Raw genomic sequence first — 25674 nt, 5'->3', positions numbered from 1 at the left:
GGTGATCCAGTTCATGTTCCTAACCTGTGGCAAGGCCACAAGAACTTAAGGCACGTGTTTGTGAAGGGAAGAGAAGGTACTCGTCACTTCATTACACCTCACAGTCAGGAGACATGAACCTTTATCATCAGCTCTTCTTCTGAACCAGCCTCATCTCATTACTTCATTAGATACTCGGGGAAAGTGCTTTATCTGAAATGAGTCGTTCGCTCCAGGACGGTGTTAAACGGGAGACGACTGCATGCGCCTGCTGAGAACAGATGATGGTGTGTTTGTCGGACAGAAAGGCCCTTGTTTCTCCCTCTGCTGAGGAGGAGGTATTACAGAGCTTGCTGATAGCTGAACGACTAAACACTTTCGAGGACTGTTGTAGACTACAGAAATGATCTAATGCGGCGATGTTCAACCTTTTCCACTCTAAGACCCCCAACTGTCCACAACAATCTTCAAAGGACCCCTAGCCCTAGCTTTGTTTTTAAAAAAATATTTGAATCGAAGTGCATTCTAAAATAATTTGAATTAAAGTTAGTAATTTTCAGAATTCCAGAAATGTTTAGAGCTGATTGCTCTTTTTAACCGATGAATCTTCATGACTTTTCCAGTTGTTTGTGTTTTACAGGATAATGACGAAGGATAAAGAATTAATTTGCATAACTTTTTCACATCTAGAAATCACATTTGTGACCCCGGATCACAAAACCAGTCTCAAGTTTTTTTTCATCTGAATAAATCATCTTTCCATTGATGTATGGTTTGTTAGGATCAGACAATATTTGGCTGAGATACAACTATTTAAAGGATCTGAGGGTGCAAAAAAATCTAAATATTGAGAAAATCACCTTTAAAGTTGTCCAAATTAAGTTCTTAGCAATGCATATTACTAATAAAAAATTAAATTTTGATATATTTATGGTAAGACATTTACAAAATATATCCATGAAACATGATCTTTACTTAATATTCTAATGATTTTTGGCATAAAAGAAAAATCTATAATTTTGACCCATACAATGTTTTTTTTTGTGGCTATTGCTATAAATATACCACATGACTTAAGACTGTTTTTTTTACTACGTTATTAATGTAACTGAGCTCTTTAACATTTGATTACTTTTCATAATTTCTAACGAATGTTTTCAACCGTTTATCATTTTAAAACATTTAAAGTTGAAAGGGTTTATCTTTACAGTAGAGCCTTAATCACTTGAATTGAGATTATAATTAGATTTAAAGCCACGGCCACCACAAAATCCTCTTTTTCTCAGTAACTGTAACGGATGACATTTTTATAATAAATTACATGTAACTAGTTACTCCCGAACATTACCTCGCTGTTCTCTGTTGGCAGGCCCTCCTCTGTAACCTCAGAGAGAGTCTCAGATTCAGACCGCACATCTTCATGCTCCTCAGACCGCGGTGTCTTCTGAAGAGGGCTGTTTCTGTGGAGGAACATGCATATAGACTCACGTTTATACACGTTATGCCAAAACATCAACGTTCAAACATCAGATTCATGCATATAAATGCCAGGGTCGGTGTGTGTATTGTCAAACTCACCCCTGAAGGGGTTTGGAGTCCAACGCTTGACACTCATAGCTGCCGAGCTCCTTGTCAATAGACGTCTGTAAATCCAACAAGTGCTGTTCCACTGCAGCACGGATGCTCCTCTGGATTATACTGCAGATAAACACACATTCAGGGCATCTGTCACAACTTTCCCATTGAGACCAGAACACGCAGTACCCATATTTATCATATATTTGACCTATTCAACAAGTTCAGCCAAGGAGTCTTCACCACAATCTCAACATCCTAAAAAACAACCCTCCAGTCTGAGCACCTCAGATTCTTGAGTCTGAAAATAGAAGTGTTTTGAGCTTACTAGACTTTCAGTTCTCTGACACCCAATATGGGTGTTGAAATTCATCATGATACGGACATGGACGATTCTGCATCGATGCAGTAATAGACCATAATTGATTATAGCCTACCGACGTCACGCAAGTATAAAAAAATGCACACACTATTTTTAAATCCGAGATCTGTGCACATTTTGGAAAAACAAGATTAGTGCATGCTAAGTGTGGCTTTTTCACGCATATTGCACACTGTGTGCTTCATTGCACAGGAGGTTTGCTGTGAGATATGTGTGCATCCACTTCCCGTTATTACAGTGTTTGACTTTACTTGTGCTGTTTGGAATGCAGTACATATTAAATGCAAAAAACGCACGCACTGACAGACTTTCAAGTTGCTTTGGCTTGCTTGTTCGGTAGCTTGATCAGTTAAACACGTCTCTGAATACTAATCTGATACGAAATTGATGTAAACAGTCAGTTATGTTTTAAGACGGGACAACACATCTGACATGTGGAAACAGATCTGTGCATTACTGTGAATGCACTATGTTCTCATCAGTAATAATCAAAAAGCAATAATGATGAGGAAAAAAGAAAAACCCATAACTATGATTGTCTGTACACTTTCAGATACTTAAAGTACTTTTTGTTTAGCATTTTACCCCCTTTATTACTTGCATGTTTTAGAGCAATATTTATTTGGTTAAGTTCTTAAGAATTAATTATGAAATTGTAAATATTTTAAAAAGTAGCCTGCTTATATAATTTAATAAAAATGCACAAGATAAATTTGATATAATCGTGATGAGTCACAAATAAATCATTAGAAGATGGAGTTGTTTGTGCTGTGGCTCATTGTTCGCTATGCTGCAGAATTTCAAGACTAGATGCACTAGTTTTTCCTGAAGCTGTTCAGTTTCTTTAATGTATTTTCTGCTCTGAGGCCATTTCAAAATTGGATAATATTCTTCCTGCTGCGACAATATGCTTCTGATAGCCAAGCCTTAGCTGAAAAGCCATTGGCCAGTATCTAAAAGCTACTGAATGAAATTCTTTTATTGTTCTTTATGTGATGGTGTTTTTTTTCCATTATGAACACAATTAGGGGAAAGTCAACAACGTATGTCACTTTCAATTCTATTTTTCACAAAGTCACAAAATCGAGACGGTCTCTCATGGCCTCCTTATCTGTTTTTAAGACCATAATCACATTTGTTCAGCTACATTTTGCCTTCTGTCCACCTAAAAGATCTGTTTATTGCATACAGTGGCCTTTTGAGTCAACAAATCTGATTTAGACCAGGGGATAATTGCATATGGTCCAAATTAACGTCAGTTAAATTTAACTTCAAATGGACTTATTGGTTAAAGAAAGGCGAACAAACAAGACTCAAACTATATAATTCTAGACGAGACTTCTAAGAATAAAATGGAATGAATTATTTTCACATGCATCTATTAAAAAAATGAAAAAGTAGACACTTACGCAGCAGATCCTGGAAGAATGCTGATGGAAGAAATGTGCGAACTGGAAAGAGAGGAAACAAGGAGGAAACATTAGGATGACTAACTGTATGAGTTTTCCTACCCAGCATCCTTATATAATAGCGCTTATGTGCCACTGGGGCAAAGATTAATCAATTAGCACACATTTCACAAACGAGTCATGTACACTGCAGAAAAACATGTTTTTTCATTTCCTGTAAAGGCCACAGAAGATGTCAGGAGTGTCAGGAAGCGGGAATCTGAGAGGAACTGGGAGCAGGGTGACTTTGCTGTCCCATGAACAAATTCACACATGCTAGGAACGCTTACTTTCATAATACTAGCCGCCCGCTACTTGTTAGCACCCGTGTCAGGTTCTGGGGTAGGAACAAATAAGGCCTTGACTGATACAGCAGGTGCTCACATCAGCACACAAACACACACGCAAACCAGCGTGTGCAGAAACATGACAAGTGTGAGTTCCCGTGTTTTCTGACAGCAGCTGGGTGGTCTACGGTACAATGTCTTCCCCCTTAAGCTCTCTAGGCTGCTAGGAACGCTTGTGTCCAACCCATGTCATCCCAAAATCCTGAAACTTTCTACAAACTACAGACTCTCTCTCTTTTTTTTTTTTTGTCAGTTTTTGCAAATGATTTTAAGATTTTGAAATCTCTTTTCTCATTCATAATTTCATGTAAAAAAAGTAAGATTTTCCACTTAATTGTCCCCTCCTAAAAAATTGAATAATACTTTAGAAAAATATAAGATACAGTCACATGACCAGCTAATACTTTATTCTAATTCATGGAATCTTTCCGTTCCAAAAAAAAAGTTTTTTTTTTTTATAGGTTCTTCAAAATGCTCTTTACACTAAGAAAAAAAATAAGCACACAAAAAAACTAATACTAAACCTATATACTTAACTCTTGGTGGTCTTTTAACCTTCTATGATTGCCTGTATAACCTTATGAGGTCACAAATACAAAGTAGAATCAACTAAAAAGTGAAAAAGTTGAAAAAAGTCTTAAATCGACACAGTAAAAACTCCTAGACCGAATTAATCATCTCACTTAACTTAATTATTTCATTTCTTCTGAACTCTAGTGCTAATGATTCAGCTTGAGAAATATTAAAACTATACTGATTCATGATACAGAGACATTTGGCTAATACTGACGGATTAAAAAAATAAAAATAAAATTATGAATCCTATTATAGATTAGACCTACACTGTAACCAATATATCAGTGCATCACAATCTTCCTGGTCTTATTGTGCTATGCACATAAAAAAAGTGCCGTTCTTTACACATCTACATGCATTTTACAAAGGGATTGAATCAGTTTAAGTGAAGCAAAGGACAGAAACATTTTATAGCTCTCTCTTCAAAGTGTATAAAATGTGATCTAGTTAAACAACACAATGGCGCTTTTTCATATTCAGTGTTTCTGCAGGTTATGAAGGACAATTAAAGACTTTTAAACAGCTTTTTAAGACAAAGTAAAGACATTTTAAGGACCAAATTGAAGGGATCCCAAATAAGTCAGCATTTACTCAACATGGCAACCCAATAAGTCTAAATGTAAATGTCCTGGGAGTAGAAAATGAGTTAACTTCCAATATATCTCCATTACATTTCAACTTTTACTGTACTGTACCTTCTGACCACAGTGCAAAAAAAGTGATTTAGTATTTTTGTGGTGTTTTCCAGTTCAGATACCTACAGATTCATAAATCAAGATACATTTACTTCAGAAGCAAAATTACATAAGAAATTGATTCAAATGAAAAATTTCTATTTTTCTACTTGATTAAAAGTGAAAACTAGTTTTCAAACCTCACTTGAGATTTTTTGTAAGCATATTTCCATTTAAGGCTGTTTAGATATTTGTACTGGAAAACCAGACAGAAATACTGTTTCTTTTTGTTTGGCAGTGCATGCAACACTTTAATGCCATGACTTCAAGGCTTTCTGCTCCATTTAAGATCAGCAAAACATCTGGTATCACTAGAGTAGAGCCCGTAACACAATGCTTTAATGAAAATGCATGCTAACGCTAGCTGTAAACGTCATCAGTGTCATTTTATTAGCAGCAGTGGCCAAAACACAGACACACACACACACAACACTCTTGGCTTGTGAATTAAATGCTGCATCATGCAGTGATCCATCAGTTTCACAATTCTGCCCGAACCTGCATCTCTCGTTTTTACCAAATAATCGTATTTCATCAGCAATGTTGCGTAAGTTAGCAGAGCTCTGAGAGGCAGTGAACGTCACAAGCAGCCTTGGTCCAAAACCAATAAACAAGAAAAAAAAAAAACATCAATCCACCTCAAGAGCTTCACACACAGCCCCTCTCGCAACATCCCCAGCTTGTTTTCCACTGAATCCCTAGAGATTTTCTCCTCAGAAACATTACCTCTGGAGAAGGACTTGACAAGCCATGCTGTTCGCTTTGGTTCTCGTCGGCGAGCCGTTCTGGTTGTTAACGTTGGGCGTAAGGTTATCCTAACTGGGCACTTTGAGGTGCTAAAGTCTGGATGAGCAGGTCAAAGAGCAAACACAGGCTGCCGGCGCTCATTCTGCGGAGTCCTGTATGTGCCGTCTGCCTGCGTGTGGGACTCAAGCACTCTGCTAAAGAAGTGCTGCAGTGGAAACGCTGGACCCTCGCTTAAATACACCACTGTCTGACGCAGCCTCGTCGCTAGTGCTCTGGGCCAATCGTCTCTCCACACACACACACACACACACACACAGACAGAGACCTCCTTCCCCAACTCAAACACCTGTTAGACTCTTATATAACCCTGTTACTGTCCAAACAACAGGCATTCTTCATGCCTTACTGCACTGCCGTTTACAGTGAAGGGAATCACCGACTGATGAAATGACACATAAATACGTGCATAACGTCACCGATGTCATCTTTAAATCTGTCATCATTCACTCACCCATTTAATTCAGAACTCATTGATTCTTCAGTCCTGCTCACTAGCAACTCACATTTTGGTCTGTTTCTCACACAAAACCATCATACGGCTTCAGAAGACTTGAAATGTGGGATAATCATTTGGATGACTCTTTGTGTCACTTTCAGATTCTGTCACTTTTATAACAAAATTCAAACAAATTACGTTTTTTTTGGTCTTTAGTGTGCCTTGACCCTAAAAAATAATAGTTTTTTTTATTTATTTTTTTTATTGAAATTGAAAAATAACAATAAATTAATTTCCTGATGCCTCTTTATGGTCTTACTTTTTGAAGGGCTAAAGTTGATTTAAAACGGTCTTGTAATTTAAATGTTTATATGTGACCCTGGAATACAAAGCCAGTCTTAAGTGTACATTTTTCAAAATTGAGATTTTACATCATCTGAAAGCTGAATAAATAATCCTTCGGACAATATTTGGCCGAGATAAAACTATTTGAAAATCTGGGATGCATATTACTGAACAAAAATTAAGTTTTGATATATTTAAAGTATGAAATTTACAAAATATCTTCATATATATATAATTGTGTATAAATTAGCAGGAAACCAAATAAGGCGGCTCCACTTCAGATGCAATGACTGAGTTGTCATTCCCAACGTAATTTTGATGAGGTAATATGAGAACTAGAAACCTCATTTAACAAGAGAGATACAGAGGATGGCGGAGTCATATTGCAAGTATCTCGGCTCTGATATCTCGGTCACAGCGAGTATCAAATTTCCCATCATGTTATGCCTGCTGCTCGACATGTCCAGGTGTTAGGATGTCGAAAGAAGGGTGAAACCCAATAAATGTAGCTGGATGCCTGCGGTAAAGCTTAAAAAGAGGAGTAGAAATGAGTTATTACACTTTCCATGTATGGGTGCCCAGATGGGCCAAGAGATCAAGTCGAGTCAACACTGCACTTGTTTTGATGGCTCAGTACAAGAGTGCATGGGAAACTTAGGAGACTCGATCCAGAAGGGAGACTCTCAAATGTGTTGAGCTGACACAGATCTGTGCAGGAGGTCCCAACATCTCCAATGCAACAATATACCACAGTCCTCAAACTGTAGTGTGCATAGTGATTGACTGAAGATCTTAGCTTGAAACCAAAAGGTTGTAGGTTTGAATCCCACAATGGTTACTCAATGAGAAATCTCCATTGTGCTCCAGAGGGATAGTCACTGGAGTTTAGTGGTTCTTACGTCATTAGTTACGTCATGTTCACAGGTTCGATTCCCAGGGATTGAACATATCACACAAACAACTTCAATGCACAGCAATGTACTTTGGAAAGCAGTGTCTGTTATATTAATACCAATTTTTTTCATATGCATGCCGAAACGAAGATTTTCTGTACAAACACGCATCAATACACTTGTGTTTTTGAAAATGTAAACTCTATTCAAAAACATAATCAAGTTATCAATATCAGCATGAACAACAGACTAAAGGAACGTTTAGTGAAGGTGAAAGCATATATGAAGGCTTCTTTATCTATTATTTGCCTTAGTGATTAAAGACCTACACTTGAAACCAAAAGGTTGTAAGTTTGAATCCCACAATGGTTAATCAATGAGCGATCTCCAATGTGCTCCAGAAGGATATTCACTGGAGTTTAGTGGCTCTTCAGCTCAAATGGTACGGCGGATGATACACGGGACAATTTTTTTTGAGCAATGTCTGCTTGGGCGCTTTCCCATTACGAATTGGTAAAAATTTCTATCTGAATACTTAAGATCGGTAACAGGACCCATGTCTCACCTGGATGCCCGTTGATAGCAACATTGCTCAAAAAGTTGCCAAATATATCATCAGTCATAGATTATGGCACTAGCAACATAAGGAGCAAGGTTGCAAGTTCGATTCCCAGGACACGTACAACTTTGAAAGTCACTTTGCAAGTCGTCAAGTTATCAATATCAGTGTAAGCAACCCTTATTTTAAACTACAGTCATCTGTAAGGAATGCTCAGTGAGGGTGAAAGCATCTATGATGGCCTTTCCGTCTATAATGTAAAGCTGTGTTTCAGGAAGTGTGCAAGTAGTAACTGACCCTTCCACATACAGACCAATGCTGTCAGAATCTGTTCACACGCACTAAAGCTTGAACAACACGTCTCAAGAACACCATTTTAAGGCTGTGAAAAATATTTTCCATAGCTGGTGAAGGATACATTGCAGCGCTTATTTTTAGCTTTATGTGCGACACCCTTTCAGATTCCACTGGGGCACAATGGGGGTCAGTATAATCACTGCAGAACCCCTGCAGCTCTTTCTTAAGATGCCACGAAAATACTGATGCTTTGACCCTTTTTCCTCATTGTAAAATCTACATGTACACATGACTGTTCGATAGCCTGTTTGACTCCAATACACGAGACCACATGTTCACCGATGCTTTGAGAAGCATAAAGAAAGCTTACAAAACATGATAACTACTTAAATGGAAACTGAAAATACAGCTTGGGAAGCATTTATAGCACATTGTTCATTCTCGAAATTGAATGCTCTGTAGTTAATCATTGATTATTTTCTATCCTGACACAACAAAAATGTCTTGCAACATATTATAAAAGCTATAAAATGCTATCTGTAACTGCTGTGAATGACAGTCCATTAGAGATGCCATCACAACACCAAAATTTCTGCCTCTGTTGTGAAATGGCCCATGTCTTTAAGGGAGTTAATGATGTAAAAGCCTTCTTGGCCTTAAACGGGTCATGACATAGCCTAATTTTAAAAGTTTTTAAAAGTTTTCTGCAGCCAAACAAACCATTTTCAATGAAATTAGTGGTTTTGCTTGACCTTTCCTTTAAAGCTTCAATGTAAACAGTCACTGTAATATTTGGCTTAACATCTTTGCATAGGAAATAAATAAACTAAATAACCAAATAATTCAGACTTTATTGTGCCCTTTTTTTATTAAAAAAGTGATGTCCAAATGTTTTCATATATTTGCCGAAAGTACTGGAAAGAAATTCTGTTAATATGTCCAAACATTTTTGTGCTGAAAAGAGCTATAGACGAATCTTCTAAAAGCCTGGCACTAATTAACAGCTTATTAGACCCAGAGTGTTTAGATGTGCTCATATTAATTAGCAGCTTTGCTCCACCCATTTCCCAGCTGATCATGATGTTTGGTTGTGTCTGACTTGGACTTACTGAGGCAGCTGCCATCCAAAGCTGTTCATGCAGAAACTAAACACTTCACAGTGTGCAGGATTAGCAAAGTGTACCAAGATCATAATACTAGTAGATATTAGTAGACAGACAGGCGTCTGGAGCTTTGCCACTCACAGACACGGTCTGAACTTGTTTTGGTGAGGATAATTTTTTATGCAACACAAATGCAGACTATACTTCTGTTCCAAAACCTACCAAGATGGCATTTTCCAGCATCGCGTGTCCTCCTGACAAAAAGATATGTTGTAAGCCTATGCTGCCTTTTAAGATATTAATATTGTTCAAATTCTCAGACAGCAGAGAATGCATCCTTCACAGAAAAGGCAATACCAGAATGCATTGCAACAAGCTGACCAAAAAAAAATGTTAGGGATCATTAAGTTTTTGTTTTTTGGGAAATAAATTAATTATTTTATTCAGCAAGGATGCATTGATCAAAAGAGATAGTAAAGACTAATAATGTTTCAAAAATCTATTATACAGTTTCTATTCATCAAATCCTGAAAAATATACTTCTCAGTTTCAACAAAAATATTAAGTAGCACGACTGCTTTTCTATGAAATAGAAACAGTAATAAAAGAATAATATGAAACAACATCGATAATACAGTTTCTTGAGCAGCAAATCAGAATATTACCGTATTTTTCGGACTATAAGTCGCACATGAGTATAAGTAGCATCAGTCCAAAAATACGTCATGATGAGGAAAAAAACATATATGTCGCTCTGGACTAGAAGTCGCATTTATTTAGAACCAAGAATTAAGAGAAAACATTACCGTCTACAGCCGCGAGAGGGCGCTATAGATGTATAGAGCGCCCTCTCGTGGCTGGAGACGGTAATGTTTTCTATTGTTTCATTTCTCTTGGTTCATTTCTCTCGGTTCATGTCAAATTAATTTTGATAAATAAGTCGCACCTGACTATAAGTCGCAGGACCAGCCAAACTATGAAAAAAAAAAGTGCGATTTATAGTCCGCAAAATACCGTACAATGATTTCTGAAGGATCATGTGACACTGAAGACTGGAGAAATGATGCTGAAAAACCAGATTTGTATCACAGGAATAAATTATATCTAAAAAATATTGGAAAACAGAAAGCAGTTATTTTAAATTATAATAATATTTCACAATCTTACTGCATTTTTGATCAAATAAATGCAGTCTTGGTGGGCATAAGAGAGTTTTTTCAAAAACATAAAAAAATCTCACCCACCCCAATCCTTTAAACAGTAGCTTTAGTTGAATAGTGAATACCTTTTCAACACTCATTAGAGTGTTACATTATTAGACATGTCAAACATGTCAAAATCAAAACTCAACTGTGAATAAAGTTTCTTGTATGCCGTTTCCATGATGCAATGAGTCGATGCCTATGAATGTTATAAATAATTCATTTCTTAGAAGGGAGCGGTTAATGGAACCAAACCAATGACAGAAGCAGAGCCAAACAAATCAATTATTTTTTTGGAAAGAATGCAAGCATATAAATCTGTCTCGCTTCAGCAAGGATTTCTCAATGTTGTTGTACCACATGCCAACTCTCAAGGCCGTTTCTTTATTAGGATTAAAGGTTAAAGCATTTAATCACAGAGCAACTGTCCAAACACCGTTACCTTCTCATCACTGATCCGAGTCACAAACGTTTCACATTCTCTCCATTTAGTCTCGATCCAAAACATCTATCCAATTTAGCTTGGGACAGACAGAAACATGCTACCAATCCATTTTGTGTTACCTCACCAGACACCTCATGTCTCAGGGGAAGAGTTACAGGTCAATGAAAGCCATTAATCATACTCTCCACACCCTTACATACCTTGTTTAAAATCTAGAGCATGTCTATAAAAACAGCTAGACATAAAAACAGATCCCAGACTCTTTGACTTGATATGGCTCTGAAGTGCTAGCTTTATAACGTGGCATCAAGGCAAGGCCACCTGACATTTAGGTCACTGTGGGTTTGAAGTCACCCTCTGAAAGCGTGTCCCGATCACAGCTCGGACGGCTGACAGGTCAGTTATGGGTTTCAACGTAGCGGGAAGATTGGGATCAGGGACACCAGTGTTAAGGAAGATAAAAGATAATCATATTTTAAAGCAGCTAAGATACAGCCAAGCTACTCTCAAGGGAAAGTAATTAGCTGCACTACAACATGCAAACAAAAAAGTAGTTAAGGGCAGAATATGTATTTTTTTTATGTACTGTATAACTACCAACTATTTGATAATGCAATTTATAATTTAGCAAGAAAAACGCATATTTTTCTGTATTGTTAATTTAACTTTTTTATTGTTCATTCAAGTCAACTCCCATTTAGGGTAAAGCATTAAACTTTAAACAGATAAACTCATAGCAAACCACCAGAAAAACTGGAATACGGCCAAATTTATGTCATTATAAATGATATGAATTATAGAAAACATCATTTTATTTCTAAATTATGACAATTTAGACATTATAAGTGCACCTCCAAAAAAAAAAAAAAAACCTGAACCTAATTTTTAGTTTTTTGGTGCATTAAGAAAAATATGTCATCGTGAGATAAGAGTTTAACGCGTGAATGTAGGCTGTGCTACTGTGACTTTAAATACACACACACACACGTTCATATTACACTGCACAGGGTGATGCCTGTGAGGGATCTCAGACTAGACAGATCCCAGATGGAGATGTTTCTAAAACTGCTTTTACCTGGAGGAGGGGTCGACATGGGCATGTTTAGGGGACAGGGAGGAAGGACCGTCCTCTCCGTCCCGTGGGAGCTCCTCACAAGCCTCCAACTTCTCTTCCTCCAGGAGCTCAGTGATCTATGGGGTGAGAGAGAGGGGAATATTAATATCATAGGCCTGCTGACACCACTTCAGCAGCATTTATCTCATTGCATTAATTAGTCAGCATTTTACATCACATGTGATATCCAGGCATTATGCAACAACTAAGCCGATGATGTAATTTACACGCTTGCATACGAGATCACACGCACGCTGTGGGTGCAACTGCTTACTCATGACATCACAAGTGAGAACTACAGGATCTGATGTTATGGTTTTGATGAAATTCAAATAGCATTCAAACCTTGGCACATAATGTTCAGGGCTACACATCCAAGTGTAAAATTCTATCTGACAGTATTTAATATCAGACCAACTTTGGCTCTAGCGCACAATCGGATGCACCGTGCACCTGCTGCAGTATCGCAGCCTTGTTGCCAACGCAACCGTTTCCCTCCAAATCTGATTGGGCTGCTGTCGAGCGTCCGTGCAGATATGAGTCACATGCAGCGTGCAGAACGGCTGCCGTATTTTCACACATCTCTATACGCTAACAGCCACGGTTCACTCTCATTTATCTTCTGGACACTGAAGCTCCAGATTGTGATGTAGGAACTTTCATCCCACCTGCCTTTATTTCTCCAATCCTTAGGGATCTCACCATGTGATTTGCTCTGCCTTTTTAGGAAGACAATGCAATTACACCTAAACCATGCATTGTAATTATTCAGCAATAGCACAACTCAAAATGTGCATGCATGAAAAGATCTTGCATAAAATTGCACCTTTAATGTATCTTTAGATAAGACTGCTTTTGGATGAAGGTGCCAAAAGCATTACAGTAAATCTGCGTAGTGATGCATAAAGCTAGCTGGTTGTTTCCTTTGAAAAGATAAGCTTTTACATCTAGCCGTAAACTTCCAGAAGTTTTTTTTTTTTTTTTTTTTTGATGTTTCAATGGACACAAATAAATGAATTCCTCCAAGAAGCTGAAGCATGCAGAACCTCAGAGGCTTTGTTAATGTGCAGCCTCCAGATTACACAACAACATCTGCAGACACATACACAAACCGAAGAGGAAAAACAACCCACACAAATGGAAAACGCATCTCACTGCCTCTGAGGATCAGAAAAACAGGCTCAGCAACTGTGTGCTGAAAGATCTGCAGTGCTGCATGGTGACCTGCTTTATTTTGTCTGAACATTTCAGGGCAGAGACAGGAATCAGAAGAACAAAAGGACACAACCTTTTTATAGACACTAGAGACTGACTGATAAACACACAACAATAAGTGTTGCTCGGGAGATTAGGGCTCTGTCACCAGTCAGAGTCATGCATACTTATATAGACAGGACATTTTCCACCTTTGATCCAAGTCTAATCTTTTGGTAATACGTAATTATCAAAATAAATTAATCTTAGGTACAGAACAAGTTTATGTAACAAGGCCTGCCAAGTCAAGTTCAATGCTAAAGCATGCCAACCTTGACATAGGCCAAATAATTACACAAGACATATAATCAGAGTTTGGGAGAGTCTCTGAAGCGGGACACACTTGGATATAAAGCTGTGGATATTAATTTCAGCATATGCCAGCTCCTTGAGCACTGGCTTGAATCCAGATAGGCCATCCAGGACCCCCCCACTGCTTACATTTGTTGCTGTCCCTTCTGTTTCTCATGCAATTCTTATGCAATTCAGTTTTTTATCCTTCTCAGCAGTTGGGACTCTAATGTCTATTACCTCACAGCACGTCTGCATTGGAACCATCTGAGGCTAATAAGATCTTCGGTTTCAACCTAAATTATCTTTCAAGGGAGCATGTGGGTCAGCTACAAGCAGACTAAAAGCAGGGTCTTTTGATTTCAGCGATGCGGAAAATGTTGACAGAATGGCAGAATCCAGTCATAAAAATGACATTTTCAATATTTAATATTGTAAAAATTAATGTCATAAATTAAGTTGTTTTTATGCATTCAAATTATTAGATATGCTTAAACACAGAATTAATTAAACAGAATGCGAGAAAAAATAAAACACTTCATAGGGCCCTAAAAATTATATTTTTGCTAAACTTTTAAGAAATTGATGTAAAATTGTTCAAGTTTCATGATTTCAATTAGACATATTTTTTTATAAATAAAATTAAATGTAACCATCAAAGAGGACTCCAGAAAAGTGTAAAAAAAAAAAAAAATATATATATATATATATGCATGTAAAAAAATAAATAAATGGAATTTTGGACAAATAAACCCAATTTCACCGAGCCCTACTAGAGCTATGGTCCAAAACTTTATAAACTTCGTACCTAGTGTGCTTTTTAAAGCATCATCATTGTGAAGGCCTGAATATTTAATTTGGCAGCAAAATTGTGTGGTCACATTTACTGTTTTTTTTGCTAAATCGTGTAATTGCAAAAAGAATCAGTTCAAATATTTCCACACTCAGATTTTGCAACAGGTTCAATTCACACAAAAACCCCATTGCTTTCCAACAGTAACTGCTTGGTTTGGAAGAGTCATCAGTGTGAACTGTGGTTTATATATCGCTATACAACTGACAATGGATCTTTTTGCCCACAAAACTGTGCCGAAATTCTGCAAAAATTTTGCTAATGTGATCACACCTGTACTATTTACATAGTATTTGTATTAAATGCTGCGGTGATGATGCATTTTGTTTCCCAAGCAGGAAGTTACAGTACAGAAAGCCCAATAGGATTTTCCCACTGGCTTCTGGATTATTACAGAAAATAAGCTCTGTGACAAACAAACTTTAATTATTCTTACATGCTTTGTTCCTCATAATAATCCTCACAAATCAACACAACTTCTATGAATTTGAAATTAGAGGCTAAACACTGGCTATAAATGAAATACACAACTGTCGCATAACTTCAAGTTTCAAATGACTCTTTCACTCGTTATTTAAAAAAGCATTTCCCAATATTCTGAGGTAGAATAGTTCACCGAAGTGTGATTATAAACTCTACAAGTCTATGGAAGTGAAAGGGCTATAACTGATGTATTTCACGCTGTAGAATAAATTGTAAAAATATCTTGAGCTTCTGTTAACCACAGACCCTACGTCATGCATTTAACCAAAAACCCATTCAAAAAACCCAAAACGATGAAACCAAGAGTGCTAACTCATTACTGGCTTTCGGCCTACAGAAATACATCCTCTCTGCAGAAGTCTACTGGAATCAGTTGTGAGTTACGTCTGTGTAAAGCATTACAAATCAGTCATTCGAGAGGTTCAAGGACTGTTAAGAGTCTTGCCTTAAAAGGCAGCTGTCTTTGTAGATTAGGCAGCGCTCCAGGTTATGTCTTTTAGATTAACCTTTCCCAGGTCTTTATATTTCTGCCTGTTATGAAAGCGAGACGTCCCTGGAGACCATCACAGGTGCCAGAACCAAACTGACATCACTCGGTTATGTAACTGCGGTTAGTATTGTCTTTGTACAAAAGGGATTTTTTTTTGCCTGTTTGACGCATGGGAGAAGGAGAAGTCTCTTGGAAAGAATTTACAGCCTATTATTAACCGTTTGGTGTGTATATGAAGAAAGCAGATATTAGGTAGTCTGGTGTGGTCAGAAATCTCAAGGTCCCTAAAATGCCATACAAATGAGATTTAAACCAATCTGCACTTGTAAAGAAAACAAATCCCAGCTGCTCCTCTGGTGTGAGAGAACATGCAGTCTGCAAACGCTCACAGACTGAACGAGGAAACACGCCTTTGGAAAGGATTTCAGCCAATTACATAACACTGCAGACATATTAACCTTCTAACACTGCTTTTCCTTTTTCTGTGCTTCACATCTGCTTGTGTAAAATGCTGCCTCTACCTGGAACTGGGGCAAACCCAGCACATTTTAAAAGCTTTAAAACAAACCCAACGCTTAAGTATATAATCGCCTTTTAAAACTCAAATCGCAATATCGCATTTAAAAGGTTTGGGCAAGTATTTCATGAGGAACAAAGCTAATACCGACTTACACTAAGCCTTTTGATCTAGAAAACCAATGTACAACTGGCCCTGAAGCATTTTTAAGCACTGCACTAACAATTAAAGATCCTTTTCCTATTTAGTGCCCAACCTCTGGAATAATCTACTGAGAGACACACAATTAAATCTAGATTAAAAACCCATCTCTTTAACCTGGCTTACACATAACACACTATCGCATTTCTATAATTCAAACCTACTTTAAAGCATTGTTAGACTGCATTAATGAGGTCAAGCGAAACCGGGAACACTTCCCATAACAATGCATCAGAAGAAGAATGGCATCTACGCTAATATTAGTCCGTTTCACCCATATGGATCCAGTCTGTATCCAGATCAGATGAAGGATCAGCACCTAGAGATTATCTCTACAGCCCTGAATGTCAGAGGAGACCATGCCAACTAGATGTGCTCCAGAGATAGATCTGTAAAGACCTCATGACGAGACGGCCATCGGGACAAGACCACAGGAACCAAAGGAGTCCAATCTGACTTCTTGTGTTGCAGTCTGGAATTAAACCCCATCATCCTAGTTTCGTCTGGCTAGAGGAGAACTGGCCCCCCGATCGAGCCTGGTTTCTCCATTTCTGTCACCAATGGAGTTTTGGTTCCTTGTCTACTATCTGAAATGAACTGAGCGGGATGATGACACTATTGAATCATCAATGAACTGACTTCAACCGAACAAGTTACTATTGTCTTCATGCATTATCGACACACTCTTTACCTATCTGCTTTGACACAATCTGTTTTGTATAAAGTGCCATATATATATATATATATATATATATATATATATATATATATATATATATATATATATATATGTGTGTGTGTGTGTGTGTGTGTGTGTGTGTGTGTGTGTGTGTGTGTGTGTGAAGGTAATTGAATTGTGATAATTTAACACTAGCAATTTGTTTACGGTCTTAAGGGGTTTGGATTAAGTTGCCACAAACCACAATTTAAAGGGACAGTTCACCCAAAAATGAAAATTACCCCATGATTTACTCATCCTCAAACCATCCTAGGTGTATATGACTTTCTTCTTTCAGATGAATACAATCGGAGTTATGCTTAAACATGTCCTGACTCTTTCATGCTTTATAATGGCAGTGAATGGGGTTCAAAGCCCCAAAAAAACGGTGTCCATAAATCATAAAAACATAGTGTTCCTGTAGCTTAATTGGTAGAGCATTGCGCTATCAAGCGCAATGTTGGGGGTTTGATTCCCCCGGGACACATGATAGATAAAAATTGATAGCCTGAATACACTGTAAGTCGTTTTGGATAAAAGCGTCTGCTAAATGCATACATAAAAAAATGCTTTACATGACCGTGGGGGGGTTAATTAAGGCCTTCTGAAGTGAATCAATGCGTTCGTGTATGAAAAATATCCATATTTAAAATTTTATAAACCATATTCTTTAACTTCCGCTAACCATTGCAGGTGCGTTCACGAGAGAGCTGCGTTCCGGTAGATGCATATACAACATATTTCTTTTAAGTATATTCAGATTAACCATAACACATGTATTGGTTTTTTAATGCACTGCTACATCTCTTTGGATTTTCAATGGACAGTGCTTTAGCCGAACTACTATCATTACATTTGAAAATGGACATAATACAAATTATATGCATTTCAATTATTTTCAAAATAAACAGGCTATAATCCACTATCACATGCAAACCACTGAGAAAAATATAATTCATTAATAGTGTCTGTGTATGTGTGATGCATGCAGTGATCAACAATATTATCCAGCAGAGATCAGGGGTCGATTGAATGGTACTTCCTTGTTATCATCTTTCCAGGGATTGACTAAATAGCATCAGAAAACACATGGGGAAGAAGGTTCACCTGGTCGTTAATGGAGCTGTAGTCATTGGTGTTGGAGGTGTCTTCATCCTCCGAGTCAAAGAACTCCTCCTGGTTCTCCAGCAGTTCTGCCAGAATACGTCTGACCAACTCTCTCAGATCCTCCACATCTGTCTCTAAACTGCAGAACATACAGGATTATATCAGTTTAATGGAGTGTGTCACTGTTGTTCATGGTGTTAAAATACTTCCTTCTATATCAGCTTAATACATCTGTAGACTAATTTTCCTCAAGTGTAAACACAAATTGCTCTATTTGTCTGAGCATCCAATCATATTCTGGACTCTAAAACATTAATGCTCGGGAATCAGTTTTGAAAACACTGTTTGGTGTGCATAAGGGCCGTTCACACTGAAGGCTTTTTTAACTTCCAGTATTAAAGTTGATTAGTATTTTATGTTTATATTGAGGACTATTATTATAATTACCAGTAGGCTACCACTCAAATGTTTGGGGTCATTACGACTTTAAGAAATTAAATGCTTAAATTCAACGATCCATTAATTTGATCAAAACAGACAGATTAATTATTTGTCAATAAGTGTAAGAACATTAATGTACATAGTTTTTTAGCATGTTGGTGGTTTTCAGTGCAGGTCATTTTGATGGAAAAATATCAAAATTACGCATGACATGTAAATGGAAGAACTGTAAACCCTTTTTTACTATATTTCTTAGACTCTGTGAGAAAAGTGTGCTTCAAAGAAGACATTTAGGATAAATGCAAATGCACAAATGCTATAGCTTTATAACAACCGCTACAATAATATACATTTCATTATATAAATATAATAAAATTCCATAAGAATATCCCATATTTCTGCCACAATATCAAGTGTTCCTACATTATATCCATGTCAAAGCATCTTACTGGAAAATGTCTGGCCCGAAAACAGCAGCGAGAGCTCCCATGCTCCAGCTCTCCTCCTGAAGAGACGCCACACCAGACAGAAACTGGCACAGGAAGCGGAGCAAGCTGTAATTGACCTGCGGCAGCTGTAGAAGGAAGTACTTCATGTTTCTGCCCAGCTCTTCCTCACTGCTGTAGTCTAAAGAAGAGCAAACAGTTATTACGCTAGGAGGTCAGCCTGCTGATGCAAAGGTGTGAAAGACACCGGCCGTGCTTTGATGATGCAATCATATTAACAAGTCTGTCAAGTTGACCAGAACATTCCAGAAGATAAAGCAAGCTTTCTAATGCAGAGAGATACAAGTTAAGCCAATTCGGACAGCTGGTGGGACAACAGAGCTTCACCCACCTTGATAGATCTGCATTATTTGAGCCTGTAAGCCTGCAGGGATGATAGGCTCGGGAAGCTCCTGCAGGAAGAGGCGAAGCAGACTGACGGCTGACGCCAGGTCGGCCTCCTTCTCCAGGTTCACTTCTACACCACTGTTGTAGCGCTGCTTGAGCCATTCCACGCGCTCTGCGTTCCCATTCACTAGAAACAGACCCAGGTGCAGCCCTCCTACAAAACACGAACACAGCTCACTCAGACAAACCAATGTGTGGAATAACGTAAAAACAAGTCACTGATATCAATAGTGCTGTCAAAATGACTGAAAAACGAAGCTTGAATATTATCAAAATTCAAAATTCAAATTATATTTGAATCTAAAAGGCATCATTTCAGTCACAAGAAGGCGCATTGCGCAAAATATTATGCACGTTTCTTTAAAGCGTAATAAAATAACACAACTATCTTTGAAAAATAAGAAATTTTTTCCTAAAAAAATAAATAAGAAAACAATAATGTTTAAAATAATGTTTTTAAACTGTATATAATCAATAAAGTTGCATAAACAATAATAAGAAAAAAAGTACTATGCATGTATGTATAGTTTAATACAAAGGACTGAGAACCAATCACAAAAGTTGGCTACTTTCTTCATTTAAAAACATGAGACACACTGGGATGGTGGAAAAACCACCATAAAGTCTTGAGACGTGTTTTTTTTAAGTTAATCTTACGTTAATTTTATATGACGCGAGTGCAACGCTGATAGATGGCGCTCTAGAAAATGTGATAAATATGCATTGTGTGTGAACGGCTTGGTTTCAGGTTAGACGTAAACCACATCTTTTCTACACTGATGCTCTGGTTTTCCGCAATATTTTGAATGGACAATGTAGCAGCGCCGTATCTAGTGGGTTTAACTGGATAGGCTAACAAAAGCATTAAAATGCAATAACACTACATCGTCATCACATGACGACTGACGTAGACCTAAAATTCGAATGCAATGTTTTTTAATTCTTTTTTTTGACGACTATTCTTAATTCTATTTTTTTTTGACAGAGCAGAGCTATTGCTCGTTAAACGTATTATCCCATTAGTCAGATGTGTTAGCATGATAACCTCAGCTACGCTGTCTTCGTCTACGAGATGATGAAACAGTCATGCAGGTTCTTTTTAAAAACACGACTGAGCAAGTTTACATTATTCAGCCCAAATGTTTTGAATAAAACCAATAACGGATACTTGTACGGCTGGCTTCTTGAGTGTGGCACTTTTAAAACAAACTATAGATATCTGCCAGATCAGATCAGAAGCTTCCTTAAAGCTCAGCTGGCAAATCACTGGTTTGTCTAAATAGCTTGAGTACAAAAACATCCTTCTGGTTGAAACGGTGGAGGAGAAGTATGGAGTGAGTTTTGGTTCTTTATTACATGCGAGAAAATAAAAGATCTGAGAGAAAAAAAAAAGTTTGAGAGAAAAAGTTATCACACTGATAGCAAAAAAACATTTCATGAGAGAAAAAAGAATATTTGTGAGAAAAATTTTTCATGCCAATAGCAAAAAATAATTCTATTTGAGACTAAAAAAAGGTTTGAGAGAAAGTATTTTCTCATAGAACATAAAAAAATATACATTTGAAATTTTTTTAATTATTTCTGAGAAAAAAAATCTCTCTCAAAATACTTTGAAAAAAACTCTCAAATATATATTTTTTGCTATCAGTGTGAAAATATTTTCTCTAGAAAAAAAAAGTGTTTCTCTCGAAATGCTTTTCTTTGCTCTTGATGCAATTTCTTATTCTCGTGTCAGGATTTTGCTTTCACTGTGAGAATTGTGTCATGGGCGGGGCCACGTTCCTATTGGCCAGTCGGGTGAGCATCGTCTTGTCTTGGGAGTCGAACTGAATCATTACACCATTGTTGGGTTCATCTGCATAGATGCCGCCTCTGCCTTATGGCTAGTTAAGTTGAGCACAGACACTCCAATGTTTGGGCAAGATGATGACACACAGTGTCATCAAGTTCAGTATCACTGAAGATTAAACATTAAAAAATAGCACTCATATTCATGAATGAATGTGTATTATATTATTTGCTTGCTAATCGCTAGTAAAGCTAACCAGCCATCATGCTAGGTAAACTTGCAAACTCACCTGGTTTATACTATGTTTAAATCAAATGCCAAATTAATGTTTTGATTTGGATAGTTTCATGCCTTATTTAGTGAGTAGTGAGCAGTGATTGATATACCGTTTGAAAGTGTCCCACCTAGTTTTGTTTAAAATAGTCTTTGTATGGTTGTTGCACTACATGTTTAGCTACACTGCATGTATAGCTCGCAAACTCAGCCACACGGGGCTTATTCTAAATATTTTTTACCATCTAGCCGAGGTCTAGAGCTGACAAGGTAAATTGCAGGTCTAGGACTAACTCTTACATTAGCAACCCACAAATATGTTTGTGCCTGTACTGTCATGGTAATTATTTTTTCTTTTAAATCTTTCAAACGGTATGTCAATCACTGTCTAACGTTAGCTTGTTGTAGGGTTGCCACCTTTCATGCATACTAACGTTAGTTGAAAGTTGTACGGGAGGTTGTATGAACAAGCAGTTACTCTTCAGGTGCTTTGAGGCTAGCAAGTGCAAAGGTAGAAACTAGCTCACTACTCACTAAATAAGGCGTGAAACTATCCAAATCAAAACATTAATTTGGCATTTGATTTAAACATAGTATAAACCAGGTGAGTTTGCAAGTTTACCTAGCATGATGGCTGGTTAGCTTTACTAGCGATTAGCAAGCAAATAATATAATACACATTCATTCATGATTATGAGTGCTATTTTTTAATGTTTAATCTTCAGTGATACTGAACTTGATGACACTGTGTGTCATCATCTTGCCCAAACATTGGAGTGTCTGTGCTCAACTTAACTAGCCATAAGGCAGAGGCGGCATCTATGCAGATGAACCGAACAATGGTGTAATGATTCAGTTCGACTCCCAAGACAAGACGATGCTCACCCGACTGGCCAATAGGAACGTGGCCCCGCCCATGACACAATTCTCACAGTGAAAGCAAAATCCTGACACGAGAGCAAGAAATTGCATCAAGAGCAAAGAAAAGCGTTTCGAGAGAAACACTTTTTTTTTTTAGAGAAAATATTTTCACACTGATAGCAAAAAATATATATTTGAGAGTTTTTTTCAAAGTATATTGAGAGAGATTTTTTTTCTCAGAAATAATTAAAAAAATTTCAAATGTATATTTTTTTTATGTTCTATGAGAAATACTTTCTCTCAAAACTTTTTTTAGTCTCAAATATTATTATTTTTTGCTATTGGCATGAAAACTTTTTCTCTCAAATATTCTTTTTTCTCTCAGATCTTTTATTTTCTCGCATGTAATAAAGAACCAAAACTCACTCCATAGAGAAGTGCCAGTGTGCTGAACTCTCTGAGAGGAAGAGCTGGTGTTTGGGGACATCAGCGGAGGCTAAAGCCCTTTAAAGGACTAAACAGCCCTGCCAACATAGTTTCAACATCCTCCCTGTGCTGCAGTTTAAACATCAGGCTGCAGTCCTCATCTCTTTAAAGGGAATTTTAAATATTCATTTATAACTAGAAAAATTAATTAGTAGGTGAGAGACTCTGTGTAATAATACAGTGCCATTATAAACTCCTCTGGAAACTCCTTTCACTTTTAACTCAGCGATGTTGCACAATAAAGGAAGTGCATGTTTGATCAGAGAGTGCAGTGAAGCCATCGTATCGTGCAATCAGACCAAACAACATTTTTGGCTTTATCAGATAAAAATGTCATGCCTCTGCTACTTTAAAAAAAAAAAGAAAAATGCTACTATTTATGTAACAACTGTGCAAGTTTACTTTTCCTCAATTTCACCTTGTTAAAATGCTTTGTGTGTTACACAACCTTGCTGCATATTTGAGACTAAACCTTTGAGGGGTTTTGAAGTCATATTAAACACAATTAAAATGAAATCACATCATATTTATTACACAACCTTTCATAGTTTGGGATTGGTTATAAAAAAATAAAAATATAATAATAATAATAATATATATATATTTTTTTTTACAACTTTTGCTCAATAAGGTTACATTTAGTTTTATAAAGTAAAAGCTGTAATATTGTGAAATATTATTACAATGTAACAAGTTGAAAACTGTTTTCCATTTATATATATTTAAAATACATTTTCAGCAGTCATTCCCCCAGTCTTCAGTGTCACAAGATCCTTTAGAAATCATTTTAATATGCTGATTTGGTATTATCCTGAATCCTGAACAGTGGTAATGCTTAATATTTTTATGCAAAACATTATTTTATTTTCAGAATTCTTTGATTAACAGAAAGTTCAAAAGAAGTATTTTTCTGAAAAATTTTGTAACATTTAAAATGTCTTTACTGACACTTTTGATCAATTTAATGCATCCTTGCAAAAAAAAAAAAAAAGGCTTATTGACCCCAAACTTTTGAATGGGAATGTATATTTTATAGGCAAACTGATGAAGTTAAAACCAAGTGCATTAATAAAATATAATTAAAACAGCATGATATTCCAAAACCACAACACAACTGATTATTACAATTATGTTTAAAGAAAGAAAAGTAAGTAAGCTTACCTTCTTTGACGATAATGTATTAATTTGAATATATTCTTGAATGTATTATGATACATGTACATTATGGCTAGGAGGAAAGTACCACGATGGTACCCCTAACTTACCGTGCTCTTCGATGTACTCCACGATGCTCCTGACCAGAAGGGGGACCTCATGTCCCGGCTGGCCGCTGTGCTGCACCTCCTCCAGGGGGATCCCGAACACTCTGGCCGTGCCGAGGGAGTCGCTGAGGGAAGTATTGAGGCTCTTCCTCATCGCCTCCACAGCCTGGCTGCTTCACTCCGTCTGCACACAGAGATGCCCAGAACAAGGTCGTGTTATCAGGGGTGGGGCGCGAGCTCAGACGACAAACACAAAACAAGCTGAAAACTGTAGCCGGACCTCTCCCATCTCACGCAGCGGTTCTTATCGTGTGCGAGCAAAGAGAGCTTTGTATTTGATTGTGCAGCCGTCAGATGCAGCACGTAAATCCTTTTTAATGGTTACATTTAATTGTATTTAATCAAAAAGCATAGTCTAATTGATTGAAATCATAACACTTATACATTTTCACAACAATATATTAAAAGTTTAACAAAGATTACATGTTTAGGGCCCTATGAAATGTTTTATTTTTTCTTCACCATATGTTTTATCGTTACCTAATTCTGTGTTTTAGCATGTCTAATTATTTAAATGCATAATACGTATTCTTAGGATAGCCTTATGAAATGTTTTTTTTTTTTTCTCCTCAGAAATTCTGTTGTGTATTTAAATTTTTCTGGTTATTAAATGAAGGCATAAAACATTCATTTAGATTTTCTTTTAAATTTTGAAAATTTAGCTAACTTTATTTTTTGGTAAACAAAGGGGATTTAGTATTAGAAAATAAAATAATGGAAGAAATGTTGTGTGATTATTCCTTAAAAAAATAATGTTTGTTTCATTTTAGTAGTAGTGGGCTATGTACATTCTGTTGAACAATAGTAATGCATTTATGGCAAAAACTTGTCTTTAAACTAGACCAGACCTTTATTTTGACGGGTTGCTGTGAATACCTTTGCAGCTCTGTGTATGTGATACTACAGTCTATGATAAGATATGTGACGCTAGTTTTACTCAAATCAAACGGTCAAATGCTCATGAAGTGACTCTCAGAGCAGTTCTGGAGATGTGATCTATGTGTTTACGTCCTCATTTAGTGAGATGACAGATGCTGAAATCACACGCGCTTCTGTGTGTTTAATAAACGAAGTCGCACTTCTGCGTCATTCATTAACACAGACACGCAGAACATGCAGGATTCATATTTACATATACTTTTCTGGCTTAATATTTACAGGCATTAGTCCATATAGCGATTTGATTTAAGTGCAATGACCTACTTTTGATTAATGCATTCAAAATTGGACAAATTCTGTGACATTCCGCATTAAACTGTAAATTCCATTTTTGGTTACACTTTATAATAACTGCATGCTATTAATCATTAGTTAAGCATTAGGAAACAGTTAATTCATCATTTATAAAGCATTAATAGACATTTATAAGCAGTTTATAAATACAGATATAAATGCTTTATACCTGATTTAAAAGCATGTCTATAATGTATTTAATAATTGTTTTTTCATACTT

At 36.8% G+C, this 25674-nt stretch overlaps 1 protein-coding gene across 3 annotated transcripts in view; it reads right to left on the bottom strand.

Moving 5' to 3' along the window:
- The window catches only part of LOC128027350 (protein FAM13B-like), a 45615-nt gene that overhangs the window by 10516 nt on the left and 9425 nt on the right, over positions 1–25674 (bottom strand). For all 3 annotated transcript variants that reach the window (XM_052614892.1, XM_052614893.1, XM_052614894.1), the window contains exons 3-10: positions 24165–24345; positions 19435–19644; positions 19047–19224; positions 18157–18295; positions 12204–12319; positions 3346–3387; positions 1558–1677; positions 1328–1439 (exon numbers count right to left, since the gene is read on the bottom strand). In XM_052614892.1, coding sequence (XP_052470852.1) covers positions 1328–1439; positions 1558–1677; positions 3346–3387; positions 12204–12319; positions 18157–18295; positions 19047–19224; positions 19435–19644; positions 24165–24315 — 1068 coding nt within the window. In that variant the 5' untranslated portion in view covers positions 24316–24345. The remainder of the gene's footprint in view (positions 1–1327; positions 1440–1557; positions 1678–3345; positions 3388–12203; positions 12320–18156; positions 18296–19046; positions 19225–19434; positions 19645–24164; positions 24346–25674) is intronic.

Source organism: Carassius gibelio, chromosome A14, assembly GCF_023724105.1.
Source record: "Carassius gibelio isolate Cgi1373 ecotype wild population from Czech Republic chromosome A14, carGib1.2-hapl.c, whole genome shotgun sequence".
Classification (NCBI taxonomy): domain Eukaryota; kingdom Metazoa; phylum Chordata; class Actinopteri; order Cypriniformes; family Cyprinidae; genus Carassius; species Carassius gibelio.
Note: the sequence above shows the minus strand (reverse complement) of the source record. Positions and strands in the feature narration are given on the sequence as shown.